Genomic DNA, 17477 nt, shown 5'->3' on the forward strand with positions numbered 1-17477 from the left:
AAACTATTTATATGGTTTTTATGTCTCACATATTTGATCCTTCTCCCACTCCCTCAACAAATTTAAAATACATTGACTCATTTTGTTTTGTTTTGGTGGAGTTGGTAATTACTCTCTCTGAATAATATCTGTCCATTATTAACTTAACACAAGAATTAAGAAATAATAAATGATAAGAGTAATTTTACTAAATTATCTTTATTAAATACTCCCTTCGTTTAAATAAGAATGACCTCCTTTCCTTTTTAGTCTGTTTCAAAAAGAATGATCTCTTTCCTTTTTTGGTAACATTTTAATTTCAGTTTTTCACGTGACATGTTTAAAGCCACAAGATTGAAGGGCAATTTAGTACATTTGACATAACTTTAATTTAGGACCACACTATTCAAAAGTCTTCTTTATTTTCTAAAACTTTTTGCCAAGTCAAACCAGGTCACTCTTTGTGAAACGGAGGGAGTATAAGTAATTTAAACATTGAAAAAATAATTATATTTAATAGCAAAAGTAAAATAAACACAAAATGATAAATTGGAGTGACTCTTATTTTATCTTTTTATTTATTATGAACGGTGAATCATTATACATAGTATGCCTGATCGGCGTAAGCGATCGATCCACGACAGAACAACTCAAAAGATAAGAGAGTATCGTTAATCTCTTAATCATTAATTTTATAAAATGGATAAGTATTATTGAATATTCCAAAATAATATAATTGGTAAACAAAGATGGACAGAGAGTAAAAGTTATTTTTGAGTTAAAAGAAAAGTTTTAGGATATACTCCCTCCATCCTATTTTATATGTCACCTTTCTATAAATAATTGGTCCATAATACTTGTCATTTCATAAAATCAATGCATACATTATCATATTGTTCCTTTTTTACCCTTGTGAGTTATTAACCTTGAAAATATACATTTGAGCAACTTAAAAAAACTAAGTAAGTGATTCACGTTGGTTAAATTAATTAATCAAAATAAATTAATTCATATTCATTGATTAAAAACTTGAGTTTCAAAAAAAAAAAAAAAAATTAAAATAGTAAACTTACTTATTTTTTTAATGCATATAAAATCCAATAGAGTGACATATAAATAGGAACGGAGGGAGTATTTGACTGTTTTTCCCATAAAAGAAAGTGCAATGAATCTAGAGTGAGAAAGTATAGTGCAAAGATTTAGGAATATCCTCGATCAAGAGAGAGAGAAAAGGATTGAGGAAATTTGGAGGAAAATTCACTCTTGTACTTGCCCTTCGATTGAGAAGAATCAATGGCTTCATCTGCTTCAGAGACCGACAAAAAAGCAGCAACAGAGTCTACTAAGACGAGCACAGTTCCACCATTGAAGCCCACATGGGTTCTCCCTTACAGAACTGAAAGACTTCAGCAGCTTTACAGTATAGGAAAAAAATTAGGGCAGGGCCAATTTGGAACCACCCATTTATGTACAGAAAAATCAACTGCTACTCTTTATGCTTGCAAGACTATACCAAAGAAGAAGTTGATTTGTAAGGAGGATTATGAGGATGTTTGGAGGGAGATTCAGATAATGCACCATTTATCTGAGCACCCAAATGTGGTCAGGATAAAGGGTACTTATGAAGATACCCTATATGTGCACATAGTTATGGAGCTTTGTGCTGGTGGAGAGCTTTTTGATAGGATCGTTGAAAAGGGACATTACAGTGAAAGGGAAGCTGCGAAGCTTATTAAAACTATTGTTGGAGTGGTGGAAGGTTGTCATTCGCTAGGGGTCATGCATAGAGACCTCAAACCTGAGAATTTCTTGTTTCTCAGTTCAGATGAAGATGCTGCTCTTAAGGCCACTGATTTTGGTCTCTCCGTTTTCTACCAGCCAGGTTTTTCTTTTTGATATCATCTTTTGAATTTGATTATTGTCATTTCGATTGTGGACCTGCAAATTGGAGTCAATTTAAGAGGGTTCAAACTTTTGTTTGTTTGTCTGTACAGTTGGATGTTTTCAAGGTCAGGGAAATATAGCAACATCTCTTCTTTCCCCTCTTTAACCATTGTTATTAGTTTCTTTGAAGAAAAAAAACTTGAGTTCTATCTTTGTTAATTGTTTCTACTTGTTCGGATTTGATGGACATAATGAATTCCAAGTTTCGTAGTATGAATGGGTTCTGGATTCTTATCTAACAATTAGTTTGGGTAGATACTTTTCCTTGTAGCAGGAAAATGCATAGCTTTATGTAGCATTATGATTTTCACTTTGAGTTGACTATTACAATCAGGTGGTTAAGTTTCCTGGTTATTATTTCTTTAGAAATAACTAGTACTTGTAACTTGGTTTGTTTCAGGTAGAACATAGTATCAGTGTTCGATTGCTGTAAATGTAACTTTTTGTTGCTAGGATTATGTCCCCTATTACAGATACTTAGCAACAAGGTGGCTTTTGTGAACTGTCTATTTAGGTTTCCTCTCAAAATTTTGGGATTGCTTTTTGTTGTTTCCATGAATGTGAAGATGACTTGTCTTGTTGTTCCCCTTCAGATAGATTGCTGGCTCTGTACGTTTTTCTGATGATCTACTTATTGTGTCGTTCTTCATTAGTATTTGGTGGGTTCATATATAGCATGTAGTTATTTCATTCAACTAGATCTTGCTGAAGAGAAAGTTTTAGTTTTACTTTTACATATTTTCGTTTGGAGGTTCTGTCATGTTATGCTTATATCCTTGATTGTCTTTCTGATTTAGTGTTTATTTTGGTTTTGTGAAATAACCTAACAACCTTTCTGATGTTGCATGCCTCGTATCTTTGGAGACTTAGTGAAGTATGCCTTCCAGTAAGAGAGATGCTGACCATTCTAGTTCTTGTTCAATTATCATTTCTGATCTATCTAAAGAGACACGTTGGCCCCTTTATTATTTATTATGATTAGGTGAAATGTTTTCCGATGTGGTTGGAAGTCCTTACTATGTTGCACCTGAGGTTTTACGCAAGCATTATGGACCTGAATCTGATGTATGGAGCGCAGGTGTTATTTTGTACATATTACTTAGTGGCGTTCCACCTTTTTGGGCAGGTATCTTGCTCCCCTCCCTTCCAAAAGTTCGTATGTTTCTGTTGCAGACTTCTTGTTGGTGCTTTTAATATCTTAGCATTTTTTGTTCCTCTTGATTACAGAAACTGAGATGGGAATATTCCGCCAGATATTGCAAGCAAAATTAGATTTTGAATCTGAACCATGGCCTGGAATTTCAGATAGTGCCAAGGATTTGATACGTAAAATGCTTGACAGGAATCCAAAGAGGAGGTTAACTGCCCATGAAGTTTTGTGTATGTTCCTATTCATGCTAAGGTTTAACTGCAACCTGTATTTGGTATTGTTTCTAGAAAATGTCATTTAACTCTTTACTGCTTCCCTTCTAGAAGTTGGATTTTGGGAAGAACTTGAAAGGGCATAAAAGAAAACTGCCTTCACAAGGAGCTTAATTTCTTCTTTTCTTGTGTCTCTCAGGCCATCCATGGATTGTGGATGACACAATAGCCCCTGATAAACCTCTTGACTCTGCAGTTCTTTCACGCCTCAAGCAATTTTCTGCAATGAACAAACTTAAGAAGATGGCTCTCAGAGTAAGATTTTGACAATGTTGTCTACTTATCATAGTTTATTGCTTTATCTCAAAAAGTCCCGTTTACCTTGAAAGAACATAACGTAATGATAAGTTCCATAATAGATCCCATTCTTCTACTCTTTTCCGAAAGAGGATTAACATTGAATATTGAATACTAGAGGGTTTACTTGAAAGGGTTGCAGGAGGATTACAATAAGCTATTAGACTTTCTACAAAGATGGCTTCAGTCTCACTGATGATGAAACTGAAGTAAGATCTAAATCCTGTAATAACAAATGATACCTGTATAGTAGAGCAGAATGTAGGACCCCCCTCCCCGTCTAAGGGCCAGACAATCCACATAAAAAGGAAAAAAGGTACAAATGTGACACTTGGAGAATTCAGTTGTATCAGGTGTGTGGGTTGAGAAAAACATCATGTCTACCTGTTGCAAAAGCATTAAACTAATTATGCTCATACTATAAGACTAGATTGTCCATGGTCCATGCTTGGCATGGACCCAACATGCCTGGTTTAATAATACAACTTAAACAGCTTAACTACATTCATCCAAATGTCTCTTTGTTGACATGGACATGCCATTTTTTTTATGTACTAGTGCGAAGGAGATAAGCTTATATACCTTTGTTTAATATTGATCGTGTTGTTCCAGTCTTGCATGGATCAAGATACATAAACATAGATGAACCCAAATATTGATTCATACTGAAGTTTAAATAGATAATAATAAGCAATAGTCTATGTATAACGTGTGCACAATTGTTTTTTTAAAGTACAGTAAGTTCATAAGACCACCCATTAATCAAACCTTATTGATATATGAACCACATATCATAGCATGTGCTATTAGATTTTCCCTCCATGCTGACCTAGACCAGTAGTACTCAATGCTATCCTTCAACCAAAAAAATTCATCATGGACCCAGCCTAAATGTCCTGTAGGTGATATTTTGTCATCTTGTTCACGCTCTCGAGCCCTATAAGATCAACAATTCACTGCATATATAACCAGTATTTGTGAATTAGAAATAAACACTGACCTATTGCTTAGCAAAATAGGATAACATGCAAGCATCGCTATTTTTTTTTTAAATGACCGTGGTGTCCGGGCCAGCTTTTGCGCACCTCGACTAATTCCACGGGATACCTGCCACCTCCCACCAGCAACATGTCCACGGTAACTCTGTCCACCAAGGCCAGGACAGATGGGAAGAATCACCTAGTGTTTTTTGTCTTTGCTGAGTTTTGAACTTGAGACCTCAGGATTCTCCACCACTTCATTGACCACTAGGCCACACCCTTGGATACATGTTGCTAAAATTATTCGAGCTTATTTTACTTTAAGAAGTGCAACTACCATTTAGATACTAATTCTTATAGCACCTCTTATTACCCGTATCTCAAACATAAACAATCTCTTACAGATAATATTCAGATTTAGTACCTCAGAGTGAGCCAACATATGGATGACACAATCATACTTCTTCAGTTTCTTCTTGAACTTGCATAAGTTCTTGTAGAACCTATCAGCTGTTCACTGAGATGATGAATCCAAACAGTGTTGAGGCAGCACAGACCACGAGGTGTCTTAACATACGCAACAACACCAAGAAGCTATGGAAAGCAAGCAGGCAATAGAGAGAAATTTCATTCCTGATCTCCCGATAATATGAGCTACTTGCAGATCACAATAGCAACTTCTTTTCTGTTTTGCCATTCTTTTCCACTTGAACTCTAAAAGCCCCTATTTACATTAGGAATCTTTTTGATTGTTTGCTCCATGACTTTACCCCAATATAAAACCTTAGGCAAAAATCTCAGATTCCTATAATGAAACTATAAACTAAAAGAAATTTGATACATGAAACACTTCAGCAAAGCAAAGAAGTGTCAATGTGAAACCTATGTTTAGAGATATCACTGAAGCATGTCCTTGTGCAGAAGGATTCATTCACTGATATCATGAGCTGGACATCATATAAAGCTTTTGTTGATCATAAAAAAATAATTACTTAGCTTATGTAATATGAATAACCAAAGTAAGAGTTCTCGTCAAAATGATATAATTTCCTTTGTATGGAGAAGTTGGTGCAATTTATCACATTTTATCTTCCAATTTATCATTTAGTGTGTCCAAAATCCAATGCACTTTCTTATAATGAAACCAGTTGATCAAACAATTTTTTTTTCAATATCAAATTAGCAACTGAACTGATGGAATTCTTTGAATTACAAGGATGGGTTCCTTTTGCCTCAGAGCAGAGATATGTTCAAGGGACATCTCTTTTATATTTAGTACAAAGAGAAAGATAACCAATTTTTTTTGGCGGAAGAGAGTCTTAAAATCTAACATGCAAAGCATAAGCTAATTTGAACCTAAATTCTAAGACTGATCTTCAAACTCTAAACCTAGAAGCTCAACTTCAGCACATGAAAGCAAAATTCACAATAACTACAACAAAATAATACTACTAGAAAAAACACATAGTAACATAAATCGTAGCATAAGAAACAACATATAGTAATAGAAATGATAGAACAAGCAACTACAAGAATAATAGTACGACTACTAGTATGGGAGAATAGGTGAGACAACTCTCAAGTACCTTCTAGCATGTTACCTTAATCTGTCTCCTCCATAGCCTCCAATCTAAGGTCATATTCTTGGTAAGTTGAAGCTGCTCCATGTCTTGTCTAATCATCTCTCTCCAATATTTCTTCTGCCTACCTCTTCCTTTTCTGAAACCATCCATAGCCAACTTCTCACACCTCCACATTGGGGCATCCGTGAATCTCCTCTTCACATGTCCAAACCATCTCAGTCTCGCTTTCCGCATCTTGTCCTCCACCAAGGACACTCCCACCTTGTCCCGAATATCTTCATTTCTAATCTTATCTATCTTGTAAGCCCACACATCCAAATATTACAACTTTATTTATTTAAATTAAAAGGCATCCAAAACTGAAGATAAAGTTGAGCTTTCTTGAGAGTATTAAAGTTATAGTGGGTGACGAAGTACATTTTGGATGATAGAATATTGAAATGTATCCTGTGCAAAAAAAAATTACCACTTCAGGAAAGTGAACTCAATCTTGGGACAGCCTAAAATTGAAAGTTCGGACGGTTAATTTTGGATAGAGGAAGTGCCACTTTATCACAAAAGAAGACTATAATTTATGTTCCTTTACTTTGAAGTACATTCCATGGCAAGTACCCAAGCATAAGTTCAGAAAGAAGGCAGCTCAACTTTGACTCTTCTGACCCTCGTCATCAGATTTTCCTTCTTACACTAGGACATTTACTTACTGTTCAGATTTTCTAATCTATTTATGAAAATAAGCCATTGTCTGTCTTTAGAATATTATTTCCTATGAACAGATTTTTGCACCATATTTCCTTTTAAATAATTTCATGATGAAAACAGTCCTCTGGAAATTGGAAGAGGCAGTTGGATATGTGCCATTTATTGAAGGATTATTGCTCTTCTTATGGCTATCCCAGAATGATTAGCTTATGGTCCAGGAGAAGTGGCAAATGTTCTGCTGTTTTTCATGGTATATGTATCTTTTCATATATATGAATATATTGCTATCCCTAGTTGTGTTTGTCAAATCGTGCATCCTTTTGTGCTTCTGGTAGAGATGAAGGTCACATCAAGATGGAGCAAGCTCAAGGGGTCTTTGTTTTGGTCATGACTGTCTTTGCACGAGAGTATCTTATAATTTTTGTCACCTTGACTTTTAACTCATTTAAGAGATCGCAATAGTGTTTTCAAAGGTGTTTTTGGGATGAGTCCCAGGGTGAGTCTCAGGGTTGGGCACACCAAAATTGCTCCGGGGTGCAAATAAAAGACGTAGAACCATAGGGCGCACAACCTAGAAGCTGAGGCGTAGGCTCTAGATGTAAAAGCGTAAGCCCCTGGTGTAAAAAAATGCCTCGGCCGTTAAGTTTCATTTTTGTTATTCTAAAAATATTTTTGCTATAGATCATATTTCTTATTATGTTGTAATGATATTAATACTTATGCTATTAAGTTTTTATGTTGTAGTGTTTTTTTTTAAAAATATATAAACAAAGAAAGCAACTCTTATAGAAAATGACACCGCCATAAATAGTTGTCTTAGATGATTATTCCTGAAATTGATAGGAATATAGAATAGAGATCCCACAACACTATGTTCGTTAGACAACTTTATCCATTTTTGTCATTGCTTTTACACATTTCATCCTAATCCTTCTTTGAAATATATATAAACAAAATCAATGTAAATATTAGTTGAGGGTGGAAAGACAAGTAGATGTAGAGATTGACGATGAAGTGGATGATGATTTCATTTGAAAGATTATCTCAACTTATATCATTTTTTTGTGGTGTTATCTTTCTCCAATAATAGTTTTAATAACCTTTTCTATATTATTGGTGATTTATTTGAATTTATTTGCAGAATTGTTGAAAATTTTTCTTTTGCTTATTTTCTTATTAATAAAACTATAAAATTGAAGATATATCAGACGTATTCCCCATGTTTTCGGACTTACGCCTCAATTCCAGCTACGTAAAACGCCTCGTCCCGAGCTACGCAAAATGCCTTCTGCGCCTTTTAAAACACTGGATTGTAGTACTAATGAAAGTTCAACAAACATACTATTGATAAGTGATGTCACCAAGCTAGCATGTTAATGCAAATTTTCATTGGAAAATATTTCTCTTTTATACAACAACAACATACCTAGTGTAATCAACAAGTGGGGTTTGGGGAGGGTAGGAAGTACTCAAGCCTTACCCCCACCTTTGGGAGGTAGATCGACTACTTTCGATAGACCCTCGACTCAAAAAAGTAAAATCAAAGCAGGATTGAAAAGAAAATAACGCAGCAGAATAACAATATGAACAAAACAAAAGAAGCAACAAGTAGTACTAAAAATTGAAGAATAAGCTACTACGTGTATACTAACTAATGCTACTAATAAGAAAAGATAGGTAGATGGACTAGCCCCTGTCTCTCCCACATACAAGTATGACACACTTGGCTACTTGCTATCTTTCTACTCCAAACTCTAGTGTCATGCTCTTAGTGAATTGAAGATCTTTCATGTCTTGTCTAATCACCTCATCTAATTCTTCTTCGTCCTACCTCTGCCTTTCCTTATACCAATTATATCCAATCTCAACACTTCTTCACTTGTGCATCCATGCCCCTCTTCTTCATATGCCTAAATTATCTTAACCTCGCTTCCCTCATCTTGTCTGCTATGGTGGCCATTCCTATCTTGTCCCGTATAGCTTCGTTTCTAATCTTATCTCTCCTAGTATGCCCACTTATCCATCTGAGCATCCTTATTTTCCATACCTTCATTTTCTGTATGTGAGCGTTCTTGACTGCCAACACTATACCCTATACAATAATGTAGGTCTAACTAGCACTTTGTAGAGCTTACTTTTAAGCATTGGTGTTCTTACCACATAGTTCCTTGGTTGCGAGCCTTCATTTTGCCTACCCCGCTATAATACGATGTGTGACATCGTCATCTATCTCCCTGTTTCCTTGAATTACAGACCCAAGATACTTGAGACTTCCTCTCTTTAGTATGACGTGTATCAATCTTCACTTCCACCTCGCTTCATGTGTTACATCACTAAACTTTCACTCCAGGCACTCTATTTTCGTCATGCATAACCTGAAACCCTTAGATTTGAGGGTCTATCTCCAAACTAAAGCCTATCGTTAATTCCACTAGGCGTCTAGTCAATCTATACTATGTCATCTTCAAATTACATACACCACGATATCTCCCCTTGAATATGTTGTGTCAATTCGTCCATCACTAAGGAAAACATAAACAGACTAACGGTTGATCCTTGGTGCAATCCCATCATATTTGGAAAGTGTTCTAAGTCACCTCTATATGTTCTTTCCGGATCTTGACTCCATCGTACATGTTCTTAGTTGCCCTAATTTAAGCAACAAGTACACCTCTATACTTCAAACATCTCTATAGAACTTCCCTAGAAACTTTATCATACACCTTTTCTAGGTCAATGAACACCATGTTTAAGACTGTCTTCCTATTCCTATACCGCTCCAACAATCTCCTTATAAGGTGAATGACACCTTTAGTTGAGTGTCCCGACATGAATTCGTTGAGATACCTTGATGTTCTCAGAGTGGGAAGCGTTCTACACAAAGTGTCTCGAAGAAGAAACTGCTATAACAAAAGAACCGGGTCCTATCAAGATATAACTATTCTGTTCGTGGGTTGTAATATTAGTTTTTTGTGTGGTTCCGAGACAAGATCTTGATTACACTCTTAGGTGATTGTAGTAGGTGTTTTGTGTTGTAAAGAAAATTTATTGACTGGGTAGAGTCATTGAAGTTGAGTATAGAAGAGGGTTGAGGTAGGGACTGTTGGGAATAGTTCCTTAGGTACAAGGACGGTTGTAATCTTTAATTGGTCGAGATTAGTGAAGAGTTTGGGAAAATCCTATTGGAGGTAGGTCATGGTTTCTGCTTCTCTTGAGCAAGGAGTTTTCCGCGCTAAAATACTTGTGTTGATTTACATATTCCACACTTTACTTTCTTGCAGAGTTTTTGAAAGAACCGTGTTCGTCTAGGCTGTTAGTTGCAGCTAAACTAACAGTGTCCAAAGTTGTTCTCGGAGATAGACAGTCTCCTCCTCATTATCTCGATCCTCTCTCAAACTTTCATAATGTGGTTTAGTAGTTTGATACTCCTATAGTTATTACAATTTTGAATAGCAAAATTGTTTATACAACAAAAGTTGTACTCCATCTCTATTCCTATGACATTCTGGCCGTCCTAAAAATGACACTAAACAACCCAGTTAGCTAGCCCGTACCTACACTCGTGCGGCCTGCATTCTGACACCTACATGTGTATCGACATTGATAGACTGATATGCAGTTTTGTACTGGTGTTGATAGCTTAAGTGGATTAGGGAACACAATAATTAATTTTCCCATTGATCATTTTGCAAGCATAGACTATCTAAAATAGTTTTGGTCCATCCTTTTTATGAAGTTGACACAATTACCTTCAGCTTATAACATGCCAGTATTATATGTAGGAAATATGTCTAGAACTTTACCGGAAGAGTTAATGGCCATCAAGTATTTGGAATTTATGCCGGTTTTTGTTCATCCATGGACAGAATCACTTGCCTAACATTTTGATATCGTGATCCTAACCTTTTGAAATTTCATTATATAATCAAGATATTTCCTTTGGTTCCTGCAATACTTGAAGAAGTTTGTCATAGACTCCTATCCTAGTTCTGTATAAAAGTTGCTGGCCCTATTCTTCTGTTCTAAAGTTAGATGCCACAATTGCCAACAGAAAAGATTATTAGTGGTATGATTTTTATTTTCCCTTTTAGGTTTGTTGCGTTTGCTTGGTCATTCTTGCTTTCTAATTTATTGAACCTTGTTCCGCTCTTGTTGAGAGCTTATATCCTATTGTACAGTCATTCAATCTAATCCTGAAAGTTATGTAAATAAATTCTAATATACTGAATGAAAAATCAAAATAGACAATAGCTGAAAAAGGAGTAACAAAAAAAAAGGTCTAAATTTACCCCTAAAGTATATGACTTGTCTTATTTTTTTCCTTCTGTTTACTTTTCGGTCCATGAAAGTCTTGCCTTATTTATTTCGTCCCATATTTGCCCCTATCTGTAACAGCTGTCCAGCTTGGCTTTGACATTTGCCGAAGCGGAGCCACCTAGACAAACAAAAGATCCAAATTTACCCCAGAACTATTAAATTGGTTTATAGATGTCATCTGCAATAATTTGAAGTATGTCCCTGAACAATTAAAAAAGGTCCAAATATACCCTTGAGCAATAGTAAATGTTGGAATATACCTGTACATGGTGACCAATTTTTCTATGATTGAAACCTATTAGTGGGAGAGGCATATTTGAGACGAATGATAACAGTGAGGGCCCTGAGAGCTCATCAAAGGATAGTATAAAACAAATCGAACGTTAGGGTCTTAGGGGTATATTTTGGCTTTTCCCAAAAAAATTTGATTTCCATTGGAATTGTACTTGGATGACTGAAATTCTAGTCATCATCCTTTCTAATTTCGTCCCTAATTGAAAACTGTTACTCTCTACATTCATTTTGTAACTGGTGTTTGACTCAACATCAGTTAAAGAAAGACTTTTGACACATTCCAAAATATCCATAAAACTTTTAGTCTTAAATAAGCCATGACATTTCTATGACTATAGGAGCATGTCATTAAGGGTGAAATTTAAAGTTAAGAGTTAAAAGTTTGGCAAATATAGAAAGGTGTTTTTTCGAAATAGGGTAAATAAGAATGATTATCATATAAAATGGAACTGAGGGAGTATTTATTTTTTGTTTTACTCATCATCTCTTGTTGCTTATAGGTGATTGCGGAGAGGCTATCAGAAGAAGAAATTGGTGGTCTCAAGGAGCTATTCAAAATGATAGACACAGACAATAGTGGAACAATCAGCTTTGATGAACTAAAAGAGGGTTTGAGACGAGTAGGTTCTGAACTAATGGAGTCTGAGATCAAGGATCTTATGGATGCAGTAAGAACTCTCCTTGGCGTGTTACTAATTCACTGTTGTGTCTCTGAAATATGTCCACCCAGTCTTACTTAATTACTCATATATGTGCACTTATATACTTCTGTCGGTGCATTTGAGTTTATGGCATCACACATGACATGGTGTATTTGTCAGGCAGACATTGACAACAGTGGAACAATAGACTATGGGGAGTTTCTTGCTGCTACTGTGCACTTAAACAAGTTTGAAAGAGAAGAGAATCTTGTATCAGCGTTCTCTTTCTTCGACAAAGATGGCAGTGGATACATAACTATTGATGAGCTTCAGCATGCTTGCAAAGAATTTGGTCTAAGTGAGCTTAATCTTGATGAAATGATCAAAGATATTGATCAAGATAACGTAAGTTCTACTATTTGCAAGTTTTGTGTCCATGTGCGTGTATAAGGCGCAATGGACATATGCTATTTTGCATAGAAACAACTACAACATACCTAGTGAAATCCCACAAGTGGGGTCTAGGGAGGGTGGTGCATAGAAACATCCTCCTCATTTCCGCTACTTTAATCTTTTGGACATGCGAGTTCTTGATTGGCCAACACTCTTAGTCCTTCGCATAGAAACATTGATTCGGAAAAAAAGAAAAATACCATGTGTTTTAGTCTTTTAGATTTGATGGAGTTGCCTCTTTTTTGTTATGTTCCTTCTGGCTAATCAAGAGAGGGACTGTTTTGCAAATGAAATTTGTAATGGACAGTATTGTGTGATGCCTAGTACTATCACAAACCATCCCCACCATCCATCAAAGAGAGTAAGTAAAGGGAAATGCTTCCCCCTCTCACTCACTGCTTCTAAAGTATGCATCATAGAGTAATATTGATAAAGTGTGATGATGTTCTAGACTCTAATTTATGTTTTCATCAATTCTAAGATTTTGAAAGACAGCATTCTGCATCTTTGTGCTGGGTTAATAAAAAAACAAAAGGCTAGTGTATTTACTTACAATATGTGTGTCTGATCCAGACTAGTCCTTGTAGCATTACATGATGTTGTGAAACTCTATAGTGGTTCATTTTTTCTCTCGAATTCCTTTTGGCTTGATTCACATTTGTTAATTGAATTGGAAATTAAGACTTCTGAGGCCATCCTTTTGCATCCCTACTATTCTAAGCTGTCTCTACTGCACCCAGTAAGACTTGGTCATAGTATGTCTGTGCTGATAGTGCTTCAAATTGCAGGATGGACAAATAGATTATGGGGAATTTGCAGCGATGATGAGGAAGGGCAATAGTGGAGGTGTTGGAAGGAGGACAATGAGAAACACATTGAATTTGGGAGAAGCCCTTGGAATTGTAGACAGTAAAGAAGATGTATGACCTATCAACTAATCAAAAGTACTCTGAATCAAACTTTCTAGTGCTTTATGACATGTAGCTCCCTCCAGCATATAATATCCATTACGAGATTTAGATTGCTTTGTGTCAGCTTGATCTCCTTCTATGTTCTATTGATGTCTGTCTTTTTGCCATATGCAAGTTTAGCATTTCACATTTGATTGGAGGTAGGGGTGTTTCTACTTAACCCACCTTTGTTGTAGGACAATTTGTCCTTGTAGGTATACCTTTTGAATACTTCCAAATTAAATGGAAACTTCTTCTCCCCTTTTCTTTGGGTGGGGGTGAGGGGAATTACACCTATAAATACTTTTTCTTATTTACCAAACATAACAAAAGTTTGCAAAACATAGTGAGAAAAAGGTGCATGTGTTCTCATTTCTTCCCATTACAAATTCTCCATTCGACGCTCCGTTCACTTAACAGAGTTGGATTTATGCCCACCAGATTTAAGACAATTACGGGTCGTTTGGTAAAGAGTATTAGGATAAATATGTATGGTATTATGTAGTATTATGTTTGGTACTGTCGAATGTACAACTAATACCTTTCATTTAGTGGGATTTAATATTATGGGATTAATCTATGTAAAGATAAAAATACCCCTCAAATCCTTTTTATCATTTTGTTCATTTTTTTGATTTTATGTTTTATATTTGCACTAGTAAATTTATTTTAATAAACTAACTTACAAATTTTATTATTTAGGGAGAGTTTGTTGCTAAATAAATCCAATATAAATCAATACAATATGTGAAATGCGAGTTGTTTAACATTTACAATTGAAAAAAATAATTATATCACCACATGCCATTTGTGATTTTAATTGAATGTATTCATTTGTTGATATATATGTGGTTTTCTAATTATTTATATTTTGAATAATTTATAAAATTACATACATATTAAAATTACAACTTCCAATTTTTATGTGTAAAATGTAGATGGTTTATTCAATTTTGTTATTGTTCACTGTCTTTTCGCTTTTAAAAGTAGGTGACTTATCTTTTTTAAATTAAAAGTTGACGTTTTGTGAGTGATCAATATATAGGATGACAATTATTCACCCTCAAATAATTCAAGTGAGAAAATATCAAACATGACAGTACAATTGCTCTTCTCCTAGCTAGTTAGAAGGTCATATAAATAATATTGTCCGATAATTATCTACCTTGATCCAATTACATGAAATAAAAAGTCCCACAATAATTTCAGATATAATTGCGAAGAACTTTTTTTTTAGAGTTTTGATCCAAATACAAGATGAGTTGGGAAACAATGAACCAAATACTTGATTACAAATGAACTCTGCATTACTCCCTGCACTACTAATTCCTACGTACTAATCCTTGTGTTATTAATCTTTATACCAAACAACCCTAAGGTATTCCTTCTCCTAAATTATACCAAAAAGAACAGAAGATCAAAAAAGGAATTAAATGTTCCATGGAAAATCTATGCTCTTTGATAATAAATTTTCATCTTTCTTAATAGGAAGTGACTGCACAGAAGGCATCACAAAACAAATTAATTATGCGAAGTTAAAAGTATTCATATGAAATGTGCGAAAACTTCATTATCATTCATTAAAGTTGAAAAATTGCTTGTAAAAGAATTTAGTTTTGGGTAGGTGATATTTCAAAGAACTTAAATTCGAGTGGGATTTGAATCTAATTTGAGGCAATTTGGATAAGATTTGAGCTAGTGTTAGATTTGATTTTAGTCATCATTCATTAAAATTAGAAGAGTATCAAATATATATATGAGAAAAGATATAAAGTGACACCTGAAGCTGTCCCAAATTTTTAAAAAGACACTTTAACTATGTGGGAGTCCTATTACTCCACAAAAGTATTAAATACCTTTGCAAATAGACCATTTTGACTCATTTTCTCCTATGTTTGTGAACACGCAGATGACGTGCATGAATGTATCAGTTTCCTTTCAAAAATCAATTAAAAGTGTAGCGTTTCAGATTTTTTCTCTATTAATTAATTAATTCATCATTAAATACGCGACTCTTCCCCAAATTTTCAAACGAGTCGTTGGTTGAAGCTTTTCGAAAAAGATCAATACCCTCTCTCTCATGAAATCAACTCAAAAGGTAAGAATTCAGTTTAATTTCCAGTCCAAAAAGTTAATTTGAAGTTGTCCAAGGTTTAATTTCTTCATAATTTTTTTTAAAATTTGAGAAATCAAAATATCTTTTGTGATTATGTTTTGAGGGAAAATATTCTTATACTATCAAATGCAATATTGAATCTTAGTTGTAATGATGAGAATGATTCGATGATGCATGTGAAAATGCGATTGCAAATATGGAGACTTACTTTCAATACAAACTTCGTGGTCGGAGGACAATCCAGCTCGAAGATTTTGATCTTGTCCCCGCTATCGTGTATGTTCTCTACATAGATTATTTCTAGAGATATCTTGTTTCTGTTTAATTTGTTTATGGCATATTTTAGGAGAAAACATGCAACTTCTTTAAATGAAGGGATTGTGAAGATGTTGATATACGATCCAAGTTCGTTATTCCAAGATCGGCAAAGAGAATTAAGGAGTTGAAAAAAATATTTGTATTTTATGAAAATCGTGTTGAAAGTAATAAATGGGCGATGAAGGAGAAGAAGAAGAGCAAATATTGTAATTGAAAGCTAATCGTCTTGATTGTTGTGTTTATTTTCTTTCTATTTTTAAGCATTACCAAGAATGTGAAAGATGGAAGATGTAGTTGTGTGCACTCAAAATTGCAATAGTTGTTCTACTCTACATCTTGAGTTTGGTTCTTGTTTTTGTTGCTTTATGTTGTAGAAATAGTTATGACTTTAACAAGTTGTGAGTGTATTTGGTTGTATAAGGCTTATAAAATTGCATTTTTATCACTTCAAAAAAGGCCAACCCTTCGTATATTTTCTGTCCATCTGATTGTGATAACCATTCTAGAAAATTTAAAAAGATGTTCAACTACAAATAAATGAGAAGAAGATATACTGAAAGTAACAAAAATATTCTATTAATTGGACAAAATGAGGACTTCATTTCAACATAATCAATGTTTCGATTTGAACTACAACAAAAAAATTGATCTTGTTTTGTTTGGTACCTAACAACCTAAAAATACCTAATAAAACAGAGCAACACCAAAATATACACAATTAATTTTTTTGGTCAAAATCGACAATAAAAAATCAGAATACCCTACTTCTATAGCACATGTCTTCCTACTTGAACTGGTTTGACTTTGATTATCAGCAGTAGTTGCAAACCTTATTTGGACAACTTTTTTAGCCCTCATTCTTTCAAGGTTGCTACTGGTAATAGTTGTTTTCCCCTTCCATTTGAATCCACATCTTGGTGTGTAGTTAATATCACCAGTAACAACATCAACCCTCTTTGTCACTCTTGTACCAATATTTATTACTCTTCTACTTACCAATCCAGGTTGCATAGTCAAATAAGAAATGTTCAAATAAAAAGACATTTAGGCTGCATATAAAATCTGCAGTATGCATATAAAGTTATAAAGTTGATACTTACATTAAGAGTTGTAAAACCATCTTCAACTTGGTATATTCCAATCCCTACAATTCTTGGCCTTTTAAAATGCCTTGTTTGTCCTCTACTAATGTCTTCGTGTTCTACTAGTCTCTTCATCCTTCATAGGCCTCTTTCACTACCCATTGCTTCAGAACTAGTTTGACTATGTTGAATCATTCCTCTTTTTCTTCTTATGACTTCATTCACATTTATCTCTTGCTTCTTATGACTTCATTCACATTTATCTCTTGAGGCATCCCTCTTCCTTTACCTATTCCTCTTCCTCTATAACTTACCGTCGCATGTCTATTGAAACTCAAAAATATTAGAGTATATCGGTATGGTCTATGAACGATAGAATAATTATATAAATTACATTTG

The 17477-nt window shown here is 34.6% G+C and overlaps 1 protein-coding gene across 1 annotated transcript; it reads left to right on the forward strand.

Annotated features, from left to right (window-relative positions):
* Positions 1-1115: 1115 nt before the first annotated feature.
* Positions 1116-13844, forward strand: LOC125856634 (calcium-dependent protein kinase SK5-like). Its single transcript, XM_049536223.1, has 7 exons — positions 1116-1861; positions 2906-3049; positions 3151-3303; positions 3485-3600; positions 12019-12186; positions 12340-12564; positions 13401-13844. Exons 1-7 carry the CDS (start codon positions 1273-1275, stop codon positions 13536-13538), a joined length of 1533 nt encoding a protein of 510 aa, XP_049392180.1. The 5' UTR covers positions 1116-1272; the 3' UTR covers positions 13539-13844.
* The last annotated feature ends 3633 nt before the right edge of the window (positions 13845-17477 follow it).

The sequence above is a fragment of the Solanum stenotomum genome, chromosome 2, assembly GCF_019186545.1.
Source record: "Solanum stenotomum isolate F172 chromosome 2, ASM1918654v1, whole genome shotgun sequence".
NCBI classification, from domain to species: domain Eukaryota; kingdom Viridiplantae; phylum Streptophyta; class Magnoliopsida; order Solanales; family Solanaceae; genus Solanum; species Solanum stenotomum.